General features: G+C 39.4%; 1 protein-coding gene across 2 annotated transcripts in view; it reads left to right on the forward strand.

The window, feature by feature from the left end:
• The first annotated feature begins 3,505 nt into the window (after positions 1 to 3,505).
• Positions 3,506 to 14,881, forward strand: part of LOC145770181 (sialin-like) — a 64,673-nt gene continuing 53,297 nt past the window's right edge. For both annotated transcript variants that reach the window (XM_082581770.1, XM_082581775.1), the window contains exons 1-2: positions 3,506 to 3,662; positions 5,082 to 5,282. In XM_082581770.1, coding sequence (XP_082437896.1) covers positions 3,582 to 3,662; positions 5,082 to 5,282 — 282 coding nt within the window. In that variant the 5' untranslated portion in view covers positions 3,506 to 3,581. The remainder of the gene's footprint in view (positions 3,663 to 5,081; positions 5,283 to 14,881) is intronic.

Here is a 14,881-nt window from a genome sequence, read left to right on the forward strand (position 1 = left end):
AGAGGACAATAACATTAAAATGGTATTAGCTATACAGAAACTGGATTACGACTCTTACCAAAGCTTAATTTGTATAGGCCTAGACTTGAAAATGGTAATTTGTTTGCTTGGCCAGCAAAGCGGCTATACAAAATATCCATGTTTCATCTGCTTGTGGGACAGCCGAGCTCGTAATAATCACTGGGGGAAAAAAGGGTGGCCACCTACAGATTCCATGGGAGTTGGTGAAGCTAACAGCATCAATGAACCTTTAGTTGCCAGAGAGAAAATCATCATTCCGCCACTATAATACATCAAACTTGGTTTGATGAAGCAGTTTGTGAAAGCCTTGCCTACGACTGGCGACTGCTTCAATTATATTTGGTTTGGTTGGTTGGTTTTGAATCTTTATCTTCGGACTGACAAAGCATTAATAGGTTATTTCTGGTAGTTTCGCATACTTGTAGAGGCTCTTGACGCAGGGTCGGTTACCGTGATTGGCAGAGTGAAGTTTTCCGATTGTTGAAGTCTTGTTGCCGGAGAATTATTCCATCCATTAGGTGCCGTTGAATGGAGAGCAGTCCTTACAATGTGTTGCTCAAGCGCACACCCCGAGTGTCGAACCAGCGCCGCATGATCTTGAGCCGGGCACGTAATATTTGCAGAGCATTTCCTGCTTATGACCATCGAAAAGCTGAAAGCAGGCATTTTTGATGGCCCTCAGATCCGCAAACTCATAAAAGATGCACGCTTTGTGCAGTCTATCACAGACAAGTAGTCTATTGCACAGCAATCGTTTGTTTTAGTCACACAGAAATTCCTTGGAAACAAAAAAGCTGAAAATTACCAAGAATTGGTGGAAGATATGCTTTCCAAGTTCAATGATTTAGGCGTAAAAATGAGCACCCTATCAAGGTTCACTATCTCCTCAGCCACTTAGACCGTTTTTCTGCAAACCTTGGTGACCTAAGAGAAGAGCACAAAGAAAGGTTCCACCAGAACTTTAAGGTCATAGAAGAGCGGTACCAGGGCATGTGGGATGCCCACATGATGGCTGACTACTGTTGGAGTCTCCAACGTGACTGCTTGGCCATATCACATTCCAGAAAGTCTTACTAAAGAAAATTTGTAAATAACGACTAATCTTTTTGCATTATAATTATGATTGATTAATGTGCTTTAACAATTTACGAAATGTAGGCTACTTCGATTGTTACTAAAAGTAATGTTTGTGCTTTGACGCCACCTGTTTTTGCAAACGAAAATCTGTTGTTTATTGCTAATATTGTTTAAATTTTTGAATTTTTGCTTGATTTTCACATAAAACATGATTTGCCTATAGAAGGCTCTCTGCAATAACAATTGTCATATTTCACAGAATCGCATCAAAAATGTAGGAATAAGAATAAGGTATGGACATGCTTGTAAAAGACAGACAAGGTCTCATCAAAATTATAGCATAAAGAAAATACCAATGTCAAAATTTGCAGATTTTTAGCACTTTTTTGGAGTAAAACCATGGAATATCTCAAAAATTAGAGCCAATGCGTAAAAACTAAGGTCATTTTCGAATTCAGCGGCATCAAAATACCCCAAAACCGTTAAAACTTTCTTGGCACCAAAATGTGTGTTGACCAGTGATCTCAGTAGACCTATTATTAAGGAAGCGGGAGATTGCATTGGAAAGTAGCGTGAAAATTTCCAACGTATGGAGTATGGCTCATAGCTCAGTACTTTTGAAGAAGCCTCAAAGACTATATTTGCGGAACTCTAGTCGACTAAAGCTTCAGTGTTCAGACAAAATTATATTTTGCTCGTTTGCTGAAGTTGCTTTTATTACTTGTTGCAGCAACACGTCAAACGGTAAATAAAGAAATGCACACACGCTATTCTGAGCATTCACCTGCGTTCCAGCAAGCTGGTTACACAATAAACTCTGGGCGCGACACGGCATTTGCAGGTTTTTGCAGAAATCACAGTGGCTGTAAGTGTAAGCAAAGCGGTGGGGATTGAAATGTGTTAGGTACAACTTACTGTAGGCAATAGGACACGGGACGAATGAAACCGTTGGAATGCATCAAGCTGTTTGGACAGTGATTTCAAAATGTTAATCACTGCGTTAAAAATATTTTTTTTCGTAGCATAACGGTTTTGAGACCGGATGCTTGATATGATCAGCAATCACTATCATTCAAGCTTAAAATAATCAGCAACGATGAGGATTAAAAACAGACGATGTGTAAAAATCTCTGTTCACAAGAAATGAGTGGATCTTATGCTACGGCTCATAGTGATTGCTACCTACAGCCTAGCCTACAGGCTACAGCCAAGATTTTCGGCAATCCAAATTTTAAAAAGTTGGCTGACATTCAGTTACTTGGGTTACTTCAAATGCAGATTGCGGATAGCTTCTCAACGTAAAAGCTTTGAAATCAATAAGCTGAAAATGATAGTCACTAATTCCTTTGTATTTTAAGATTTCTAGCAGGCACTCTTTTAGGCGTTTGGCTTTTTTTTCAACTTTTTAGCTGGAGGAAGGGCAGTTAGGATTTTTTATTTTTAAGGTTTGATAGCTTGAATAAAGACAGTTTGGCCCTTGAATGATTTTTTCCCTTCACGTCACTTATGCCTGTTATTCCACTTAAAACATTTCATTCAGAGGTCGCACAGCGCAGCCAGTTCCCATGAGCCTCTACACGTCAACAATAGAATTGCCAGTTCCTCGGTTTTTCCGCAGAATGAGACATGTAACGAACAATTAACAAGATAGAATTTAACATCAGCCCGAGTAGCGATCAAGACTTAGAGCAGGGCTACTCAACTGGCGGACCGCGGTCCGAATCCGGACCTTCTGGGTGTTGGTGGTGGACCTTGAGCTTTTGAAAAAATAATCTCATTGCCACGTTTCAAGGCTTCTTTAAACAGATTTCTACTGTAAAGAAGCAACTTTTACTGTGATTATCCTAGTTGCTGGAGGGCTTCGACTCTCAGACTCACCAACACCTTCTCAAAAAATCCAATTCGAGTTACATTTTACCTAAAAAATGGTGGTGTACAGATAGTTTAACTTTCGTGGTTGCGTGTAAAATAACTTATTAACCTGAACGTTAAAAATATTCAATTTGTCAAACTGGACCTTTGTAGTTGAGTAACCCTGACCTAGAGTCACCCTTGGCATACACAATACATTTAAGTGCTTAAATCGTAACCCAGAAACATTGCTCTATGACAAACTAGCTTCAAAGTACACAATTGTAGTAATATTTTATTGTTTCTTTTATGTTATGAAATGTAATCATTGTCAATAAACTGTCAGCTGTAAACTGTGGAATTTGAATTGTCGGCTGTGAGTTAATGACCACTAAATCAAAAGCCTTCGAAAGTATATTTGCTTCAAAACCGAAAACCGGAACGAATTATTATGCAAACCTGATTGGTGTAAACTTCAAAGAGGCTTTCTTGTCGTATCACACTTATTCGAAACTGTAAATTAATGATATAATTTATCTTTACCAGTTTTGTATGGTGTAACAAATTTGGCTGTGGTTTCTGTTCACGAATATAAAAATACAAGTGCAAGAACACCTACTGCATTTATAATAATGCTTGATAAAGGAGAGCAAGATACCGGTCAAGCCAGCAAATCGGATGACAACATGTCAAAGAAAAAAATGATTACTGAGGCAAGTAGTCTGCATGTGTGATACTGCATGTAGTCAACTGTAGTTATCTGTTTGTGTTCTAACGCAGCCCTGATCCTACTGTATTTGATCTGCAGAGTGCAGACCGATAGGTTTACAATGTGGGCTACTTTAAAAAATAGAGAAAAAATTTAAAATAATTAAAAAAATAATAAAAAATTTAAAAAATAATATATCAATTCACGTTTTTTAAACCCTTTGGCGCCATAAGGCATCTAGCAGAACTCAATGAAAGTCACGGAAACCAACTCATTGCTTTTTTAGAGGGAAGACTGTTCATGAATTACGATAGAAAAGTTTTTTCTTTGATTTCCACAAGCGTTTGCTTCATGGTGCCTGGTTTCATTTTCCCTGTTATTGGAGCCTATTTTTCGCTGATATGTTTCAGGTCACTATTGTTGCCTGTATTACGATGTGTTTAAAGATATTCCTTGTTTAAAGATATCTTTTGTGAAGCGAAGTGACAACACCACTCTTGCTTGGCGATGAATATTCTGATGAAACCGCTCGCTTCGCTCTAACTAAGACTAAGTGCACAAAGCAAGTGGCCTCGTTAGGCATTGTTAAAAAAGTCAAAAGTAGTGTAAAAGGAGCTTGGCCTGGCAGTAACGTTGTTCAATTAATTTTGTTACTGCGGTATTCTAACATAAATATGAACATTGAACAACATGTAACGCTGGATACTGGGTACGAAATGCGTTTTTTTCTATCATAAGAGTCAACCTACCTAACATTTTATTAGTGCTGCCCGCCACAGCTCTCCTTAGTGCCAAAGCGGCCCGCATGCAAAAAAGGTTGGTGACCCCTGATGTAGAGGCACTTGACGCAGGACCGGTTACCGAGATTGGCAGAGTGAAGTTTTTCGATTGTTAAAGTGTTGTTGCCGAGGAATTATTCGATTGATTAAGTGCCGCTGAATGGAGAGCAGTCCTGAAATGCGTTGCTCAAGCGCACACCCCGAGAGCCAAACCAGCGGCGCGTGATCTTGAACAGGGCGCGTAACCACTGAGCTAACGAGGCGGACGGTTTCTTTTCTATACAATGTGTAAGACGGAGTTGACAGTAGGTAATTTTGGTAGTCAATGCCTTGTTATTTTAACAACTTGACATTTAATGAAATTAAGTTGTAAATGAAATTGAAGTTTTAAATTAAATTGCAGCTTTTAAACTCATGTTCAGCAAACGTTTCGAAAACTAGACTGTTATCATCTTCAGTGCTATATTTCATTATTCTTCAGCTTTTCCTTATCTTTACTTCTCAAATGTTTTGCTTCTCCTTCCTACAAAAAAAACATTCCAACCTTGATATTGGCTAAACCTTCGGCTTTTGTGAAATAGACGTATACTAACACAAATTATTATGACCAGATCCTATATTAACTTCTACAACTTTTTTAACAGGCACCCACTCCTGGATGTTATTTGAAAGCACGTTATGTCTTAGCTTTTATGGGATTTTTTGGAATGTTTAACGTTTACTCTCTCCGTACCAACTTAAGTGTTTCTATCGTGGCCATGGTTAATTCGACAAGTGACGTCACAGACAATGCTTCAGATACATGCCCAGATAAAGGAAGCAACCAAGCATCCGATGTCAGCTCGGTAAGTAGGAAAATTGCAAAAGTTGGAATGGACATGACGTTTAGTTTTCTTGCTTGACGTCAAATATCCTATTTCACTGTAACAATCAAATTGTAGCTATTTTTCGTCTGTTCTGTGGTAAAGCACTACTATACCACAGTAAACTAGAGCAGGACTTCTTAAAGAGAAAAGCCGCTTCAAGACAGTAGAAGAGATACGGACCTCGTCCGGTCGGGAACCATCTTCGACAAAAGGTTTTCCGCAGACAATAGTTAAATTTAAAGTTAAATTTTTATACTGTGGTCAATGTTAGTGTTTATACACTGCAATTTAAAAACCTTTACAAGAAAAGTTAAAACTTGTTATCTTAAAACTAACTTAAAACTTAAAACTTAAAACTAATGTAGCGGTTCCTAAATTATCAAGGTGTTGCAAAGGGCGCCAAGTAAATGTGCGAAAGCTGTTGCATTTATGAATTATTATTCGCAAAAACAAGAATGTGTATCTAAATATAATTTGATCACAAGGTTAATTTTTCACAAAACGAGTAATTCAAACAGTGCGTAGAAAAATGCTTTGTAAGAGATTGACGTTCTCCCTTGGTGTTGCAAAAAAAAACGGCTGCACATTCATTAGCCAGATCATAGTTAATAAATATACCTTAAGTATATTTATTAACTATGGCCAGATGTATGCTTATTTCGTAACATACACAACAGGTCAACAGCTATGTTTTCAAAATATAATTTCAGAGTTGCTGGTTTCACGATTTAACCGCAGAATTAGGCTAGTTTTGTTTCCAAATCAAGGGAAAATTTTAGCAATCACGATTTATTGGTCGGTTGATTTGTTTTGGTTTTATTTAATTTTGAACTAACTTTCATAAAAAAGGCCAAAAAACATCATTTGTAAGAAGAAATTTTCCCTTTCGATAACTTAACTTTGCCAATGGATCAGTTATAATAGAATTTTATCCCGTCATGCCAGAACTGCTACCACTCATCATCGATGGGGCTATCAAAACACACTAATTTTACCAAATAGCGAAAAAGTCAGGCAAACTGTTGATGATTGGATTTATAGACTGTCCAATATCCATCCAGGGCTTCTCAAACTTTTTTGTTCTGCGACCCCATTTTGAAAAATATATTTCTATGCGACCCCGTTATGGGAACATCCACGTTAATGACATTAAAACGGGGTTAGTTCTTTTGTCTCAATTTGTTTCGGTTCTTTTTGGCTTACTTTATAATTCTCTTACTGAAGTAGTAAAACAATATCGAAAGGAGCATGAAAACAACAATGAAACATGAAAAAAAGCAACGAATGAAAACAAGAAATAACAAACGAATAATCCGACCCTAATTAAGACTATAACAAAACAATACAAATGCACCCAATTCACGAATCACAAAAAAATCCGCTAACATGATGAAAAGTGAACAAAAACAAATCATTTAATGGGATGGATGCGCTTGATGTTTCTTGCACAAGTGATCCATTCGTGGAATGATACAAGACAAAGCAGAGCGAAGAGCATCTTCAACAGTTTCCAGAGAGGATCGGTTTTTACACTTCATGGTGGTGAGTTTTGAGAATACTGCTTCACATAGCCTAAATATGTTGTGCAAAAGAGCAAGAGTTTGTCAAGGGCTAGGTCAGAAAGGTTTGGGTATTCATTCCTTGTGCTTATCCAAATACCACATGAAGTATGTTTTGAAAATATATATTAAGACTACAACCTACCGGCACTAGACTAAATTAAATTATTTCATTACGACCCCAAAATTTCATTACTCGACCCCATTTGAGGTCGCGACCCATAGTTTGAGAAGCCCTGGATTCTACCCTGTGGTTTCAACAAGTTTCAATCCACACGGTTTACCGATGCGGAAGTATAATTAAAATCTAGTTTAAAGACAATGAGCTTGAAGAGTGAAAACGCCAAACGAAACTATTACTAACTTTGCTCGAAAGTTCCAATGGTGGGTTTGTTTCAATTTGTAACAATAGGCCTACTTTTGAGCGGATGTTTGATGAAATGTATTTGGTGGAGCAAGCTCATAGTTCGCATTAAATATATTTAATGACTTCAAATTTCAAAACTCTGCCATTATTTTGTGCATTGAACATAATTTCTTGTTTAATTGAAATACTTGCAAATTTTTGGCTTAACTAGGGCGCCCAAGAGTGTTTATGTTACGGGGCCGTCAGCATTAAAAGTTTGAGAACGACCGATCTAACGAAAATTTGACGATGACAGTTCCTATTGGCTTAATATTGACGGATGTTTTGCAAATTGTTGAAATTGAACAGTGTTCTTGCTTAAACGTCTAAAACGTTCAGTGTGAAGTCTGAACCTTCGTCAGGCGCGGATTTATGGGGGGCTTAGAGGGCCCGCCCCCCCCCTCCCCCGAAATTTTGTGAGGAATTGTTAAAATTGTATGTTTCCGCATCAAATGGTTTGATATGCTTCTAAACAGCTGATATTAGTCTCACGGCGGACTTAAATTATCCCAGGAGGGGGGGAATTTTTTTGGTATTATTGTGGTTGAAATTATCCATCGATCAGACTCCGTTATTTTCTTTCATACAACTTCAAATACATTTTAATAGCATCATTTGTTGGAGCTGACTCAGCTGAAGCCAACGCTGAACCAAATGACGTCAGTTGAAACAATCTGAAACCTTGAATAGATGTTTTATAGTTTTTAGTCTTCATTATAATTTCAATCAACTACCGTATATGCCTGCAAACATGCAAATATTCAATTGGTCATGGACACTACATACAGGGTTTTAAACCAGATTTCAAGCTTAATTTGCATGCTTAGTAATTTTTATTCAAGCAAAATTTAGTTTCATTTACAATTGATGAAAATGGCTGTTTTAGTGGTTTTCAACCGGGAGTCCGCGAAGCGATTTCAGGGGGTCCGTGAAAGTTTCCGAGTTTGCAGCATGATTGATAAATTACAAAATTTAAAAATTGGTTGGTTGTGCTTTATTTGTGTATTACCGTGATTTTCAAACTGTACTTCCCAACGAACTGGTGCGATGTCCTTTGCAAGTTCAAAGGTTTGGTTTCTTAACTAAAAAAATATCATATATTTGAATTAATTTTTTAATAAGACTTTGTTCAAATTAATTCTTGAGACAGCAGGTTGTTGATCAATGTTCAACTTAGACTGCTGACTAACGTTTGCATTTCTATCGCCACTCACAGTTAGTCAGCAGTCAATAACCACTCACAGTTTTGCAATGACAAAAATTATAACGAATTAATATTGATTAGAAATGAAAAGGGGAGAAAGGGATTGTAACGGTCAGGCCCGGATTTAGGGGGGGCAGAGGGTGCAGGTGCCCCGAGCCCCCGACTTTTGAAGGGCCCCCTACGTGGAAAAAATGGGATTTTGTGTTATTAAGCTATTATTTTTTCAGCCTTTGAAGTTTCTGCAAAAGCTGTTGCAGTGCTGGATTAATGCTATTGTAGACGTAGAGGTGGTTTTTGAGCGCCTTAAGCGCGAAAGATTTTTTGCACGGGGGCCCCCCATCTAAAAGTGCCCCGGGCCCCCCATCAGCTAAATACGGCCCTGGCAACGGTCGCAAAATTCTATTCATTTTTGATAAAAATTATTGAAAAACAACAAATCAACGCATAGATTACTTATTTTTGATGCTGTGTGCCAACATAAAGACCATAACATTAACTTTGTCAATGTCATCAGTTGTCATAAGTGCGTTGTGAGTTCAACAAATTTTTCTAAGTGTGTCGCTGCAGAACTTATGAAACATTTGATTCTGTTATAGGAGAAGCGATATACCAAAATTTCAGATAAAATTTTTTTAACTGTCCGCGACTGCTTCAAAGGGATTAAAGGGGTCCGCCAAAACAAAAAGGTTGAGAACCACTGGACTCTATTTTATGGCATATCGTATATGTCGTAGTATCATTGTTCATATCTGTTATCTTTTTCTTTCTTTTTAATTGATTTTCAAATTTTCTGGCCCCCCAAGAAAAAAACTCCTAGATCCGCGCCTGTCCGGCGGCATAGGTACAATTGTAAATTTTGCGTTTTTAGATTGTGATAAATTTTTTACCGGAAGCCATATTGACCTGAAATTTCTTGGCATCTCTATATTTTTGAGTTCCTGACGTCATCTGCCTCGGGGTGACATTAGACAGATCGCTTCCGTATTGCCACTTGATGTCGCTGCACAAGAAACTGTCATCGCGGGCTAAGCTACTCAAGCTTTTGGCAGGCCCCAGCTAGGAAGCGAAGGCTGACACTTGGCATATCGCAGCCCTAGCCCCTGTTTATTTCTCAGCAGAGTACTGTGCACTTGTTTGGCGGCGCAGTGCTCACTGCCATCAACAGCTCTATGCGCACAGTGACCCGATGCCTGTGTCCCACACCATTGGATATAATCTTCCCATTCTTGCTGGCATCCAACCTGCTGAGTTTCGTCTCGAAGAAGCCACTCTGTCTCTCAGTCGACGGGCATTGGAGCTCAACTATCTTCTCCGCTCCAAAATCTCTGCTTCTCCAAACGAGCACCTCCATCGACTGACATCAAAACACCCATTCGTGAGTCAACTTCTGATCAACGAATCTGATGAACAAGACATCTTTATGGCTAATTGGGCAGACAATAAAGGAAACCCTCAATGGAAGTCATCAAGCACCACCAGGTGTAGTAGAGTTTTAGAAATTACCGGGGAGCAGTTATATCAAAATATCACACACATAACCATCAAATACCGTATATAGTATTATCAGTGGCGTATTTAGAAAGTTTGTTAGGGGGGGGGGCCAAGACATTGTGTCAGTCAGCCGCGTAGCGGCTGACTCGGCGGTGGAGGCCAATGGGGGTCTGGGGGTAGTACACACCGGGTAGTCTCAACGGTAGTATACACAGAAAGCTCAAATTTGGTGAAAAGGGCTGTTGATTGGTTCAAATGTTTTCTACTTGGGTTAAAAGTAGACTTGTTTGACCCTTTAAAAAGAATGGGGTATACTAAAATGTCATATAATGCGTCAGAACGGAGGGATGGGGTTAGCTGAAACAGTCAGATAAAGGGAGGGGGTCCAAAATTAAGAGCGAATCCAGAGAAGTAAGTTACTGTTCCAATTAATGAACCAACAAAAGATATCAAACACTTCAGAATATAAACAATAAGTTAGTCTTTCCAACCTCGAATACCTTTTGAACATTCTCGGCGATTCACAATGACAATTTACAGTTTAGTGCGATGGCTGTGCTTGGCAAATATATCAATGACTGCGTCATACTCGAGTACAATATCCTTGCTTAAATACATCTGAGCTAGACCATCCAAACGTGGCTCGGTCATGGTCGTGCGGTAATAATTTTTCAGGTAGCCTGATTTTTCAAATTAGTGAACTGAAACATCGCTCATTGGAGGCAGTTGTAACTGGAAGCGTAGCAAAGATTCGAAGTAGCCTAATTTATGGTTGATCGGATAAGTGCGGAGTTGTTCAGGAAGTTGACACGCATCCACAAGAGTTGCAGGTCGTTTATCCGCAGAAACTGCAAGCCAATTCGCTCTCCATCTTTGCAATTCAACAGTGGCTGCAAAGTAATTGCTTGGTTCAACATCCAGCATTTCATGGTAGAAGTCGAAAATCTCGTCGATCAGGCAGTCCATATCTTCATGAATCAATTAAGGCAGAAATGTGCTGACTTTAAAAACTAGCGAGCAGTACTCATTGAATCTCTTGTGAATTTGTGCCATGCAATTGTCTAGAAAAGGAAGAAAAACTGTTCGTTTGAAATAGACCTCCGCAGTTTCAGCTGAAATTTTAGGTCGGTGTTGTGGTTAAGATTCTCTCCGGGGCATTCGGATTTCTTCGCCAAAAACTGAGCAAGCCTTTGCTAAAACGTTGGTGAAAAAGCCTATTATCGCCCCTTAGGTCTTGCAACACAGTTGCGCAGCTTCTAACATTCATCATTGCAGAATTCAACGTATGTGTAGGTCCTTGTAGGAGCTTAGAAAGAGGCTTAGTAACCTAGAAGAATATTATTTAGAAAATTTTGTGGTGCTGCAGCACCACAGCACCATTAGACGAGCCGCCACTCTATATGCAGTGTATACTAGTGATTGCTTGCTTAATTAAATATTTTTAACTTACTGTACAACTGACGTACAACAACGTACAACTGACGCCATCTTCATCATCCGTCAACTTCAAGAAAAACACCTTGCCGTAAACAAGACTCTCTATATGGCCTTTGTAGACCTAGAAAAAGCCTTTGATCGAGTGCCAAGGAAGGTGATCTGGTGGGCCATGCGAAAGCTGAGTGTTGAGGAATGGCTAGTACGGATAGTACAATCAATGTACCTGAATGCTAGGAGCTGTGTGCGTGTAGGGGATGGGCACAGTAACACTTTCAAAGTAGGCGTAGGTGTGCATCAGGGTTCTGTATTGAGCCCACTGCTCTTCATCATTGTCCTGGAGGCCCTGTCACTCGAACTGCGCACAGGCTGCCCTTGGGAGCTGTTGTATGCGGATGACCTTGCCATTATCGACACCTCATTGGAGTCACTAGTTGACAGAATCGCCGCCTGGAAGAAGGGAATGGAAGCAAAGGGCCTAAGAGTGAACATGGGTAAGACCAAAATAATGATCTCTGGCATCAACCAGAACTCCCTAAGAAGATCAGGAAAGCACCCTTGCCCGGTATGCCTAAGTGGAACCGGTAGCAACTCTATCTTCTGCACCAATTGCTCCCACTGGGTCCACAAAAAGTGTAGTGGAATTAAAGGGTCACTCAGACCGGACCCACACTACTCATGCCCACGCTGTCAGGGCACAGCAAGACCAATAGATGGCAGGCCGGTAAGCGAGGTTGAGATTGAAGGTGGCACACTTGACGTGGTAGCTGACTTTTGCTACCTTGGTGATACCATGTCTTCTGGAGGGGGGTGTGAGCATGCGGCTATAACTCGGTGCAAGTCAGCCTGGAAAAAGTTTAGAGAATTTCTCCCTATCCTCACAAGCAAGCAACTTCCTGCTGCAACCAGAGGACAAGTTTACTCCAGTTGTGTGAGGAGTGTCATGCTCTATGGCTCTGAAACGTGGGCTACTTTAGCAAGCACCGTCAAGCGCCTACAACGTAATGACAGAGCGATGGTAAGATGGACCTGCCTGGTCGGGCCTGAGGACAACATCCGGTTTGAGACTCTGCTATCAAAGCTCAAATTAAAAGACATCGGTGAAGTTCTCCAATTAGGCAGACTGAGATGGCTTGGTCACGTTGAGCGCAGCTCAAGCTGGATCTCACAGGTCAGATGTGTCAACATCGCAGCACAGCGGGGTCAAGGTAGACCAAAACTTTCTTGGGAAGAACTTGTAAAACGTGACCTTGTAGCCCTGAACATGGACTCTGCCAACCCAATAAATCGCGAAGTGTGGAGGGGAAGACTTCGTTCTCGACAGACAGACAGGCCACACCCTCGACATGAGGATTAATTCATGGCCTGTATAATCTAAATTGGTTGATGATGATGATGATGATGTAATCAAGATTAAAGTAGAACTTGATTTGGAAACTCAGAATATTATTGAAAAATTACATTGCAAAAAGTATACCCCCGGCGCTAGGGTGAATCATTCAAGCAATTATGTCTTGCGCTAGCCTAGAACTTTTTTCTTTGCAAAATTTTTTTTTTTTTGAAAACAAAATTTTATCTGATCATTAGGGGGAGGCCATCGCCCCTTATCCTCCCCCCTAAATACGCTATTATATATCCGAGTAAAGGTCGAGATTTTCGCAAGTGATTTTCACCTTAAAAAAATAGGTTTGACTTACACACAGGACAAGCCGTTGTCTCCAGCTTGGCAGCCTTCAAAATTAACGCATTTTTGCTGCAGCAAAATCATTGCCAACGTAGATTACGGATTGTGGTATGGCGTCGTCGAAGTAAAAGTTTTGCATACGTTTATTTGCAGTGACTCAAACTTTAATGTATTTTCAAATTTAATGATTTCTTGTCAATTCTAAACTTTAGCCTATACACTTGTTAATCGATCAATTTTTTATTTTTGCGTGTAGGATATAATTGTTCTTATTACGTAACAGTCCATGATCGTTGAAGTCGATGTCAAACCTTAGCGGCCGCATAAAACAATTAGGCATATGTCAGGTTGGCTAGGTGATAATGGCGGTAAGAGACGTCGGCAGGCAATATCTGCGACCAAGACCATTTAACATCGTTACTTTTATCGGTTTTCGATTTAATTCTCACACATTGCGAACTATCTTTGCTTCAAGAACATCGTGGGGAGTCATAATAGCACATTTTCCTGGCCTAGTTTTGTTTGAGTTCAACCGCTCAGGTCAGAAGTTACAGTTTTTCCATTGCACTACTGAATAAGCTTTTTCGTCCTAGATAAACAATTGGTGGCGCTGGCGGGCATTAGCCATTTTTTTCATTGATTCAATGTCTGCCAGTGTTGAATATTCATGTGTTAATGAGCGGATTTCGATTCTGTGCGTCTGATAACAAAACAATGCGTTCTGTTGAATCATAATTGATTTCACAGCGGGAAGACCTTGTTGAAAATAGCGCGTCTAATTTAGCTGGTTTACTTATTATTGCCGTGAATATTGTTACGTGACTATGTTACAGCAGCGTAAGTTACTCTACGCTCTACTTTGAAATTTCCTCACCGATGTCAATAATGATAAGAGCAGGGGGTGCGCCGTACCCCCTTAATCTACGCCATAGCCGTACGAGCCAGGGGGGCAGCTGCCCCCCTGTTGTTTCAAAACGTCGCAAATTCGGGCAAAATCTTGCAATTATTAGGGCAAAAATTGCTATATGAAAAGCTACAAAAGTGCATAAATTAAGAAAAACTATAAATTAATATATTTTACCTATCAAACTAAGTACAGCCTCTTATTTGCACAAGAAATGTGCCGCAAAATTTTCATTTGGCACACCCGTATTGATGTATTGTAAGCGTATTGCATGGTGATCAATCTGTAGTACGAAATGCATTTAACCAACTGCATCATGCCAATTTGGGCAGCCACCAAAATATCTCTCTAATACTTCTGTGAAACTGCCCAAATCAAAACGCAAAATTTGCTATATAGTTAATTTTATTAATTTTCATAAATACATCGTGTTGATTTGGGCAGCTGAAAACATGAAATTATCTGATGAAACTGATTAGTCTGTTTATGCATTATGCAACTGCCCAAATTAGCGTGAGGCAGTTTCCCCAAAATGAACAAATTCATTAATTTTTCCCATTTACATAACTGAATCGTTTAGATTTGGGCAACAAAAAAATATGAAATTATCTGATCATAGTCTATTTATAAAACTGCCCAAATTGGCATGATGCAGTTGCCTCGGCATCAAAATTTACAAAGTCTTTAATTTTTTCATAATATCCATAAATGCATCATCTTGATTTGGGCAACTACAAAATATGAATTTATATAAATCTGGTGAATACTTTTATAAAACAGTTCGGGTGGAGAGGTTACAGTACTTTTTCAACCATAAACGGACATAGCTAACAACACCACAACATTTAACAAAAAAATGTTATACCTGATGTAATGTTGTGGTGTTGCTTATTAGC

The sequence above is a fragment of the Aplidium turbinatum genome, chromosome 1 (genome assembly GCF_918807975.1).
Source record: "Aplidium turbinatum chromosome 1, kaAplTurb1.1, whole genome shotgun sequence".
Lineage (NCBI taxonomy): Eukaryota > Metazoa > Chordata > Ascidiacea > Aplousobranchia > Polyclinidae > Aplidium > Aplidium turbinatum.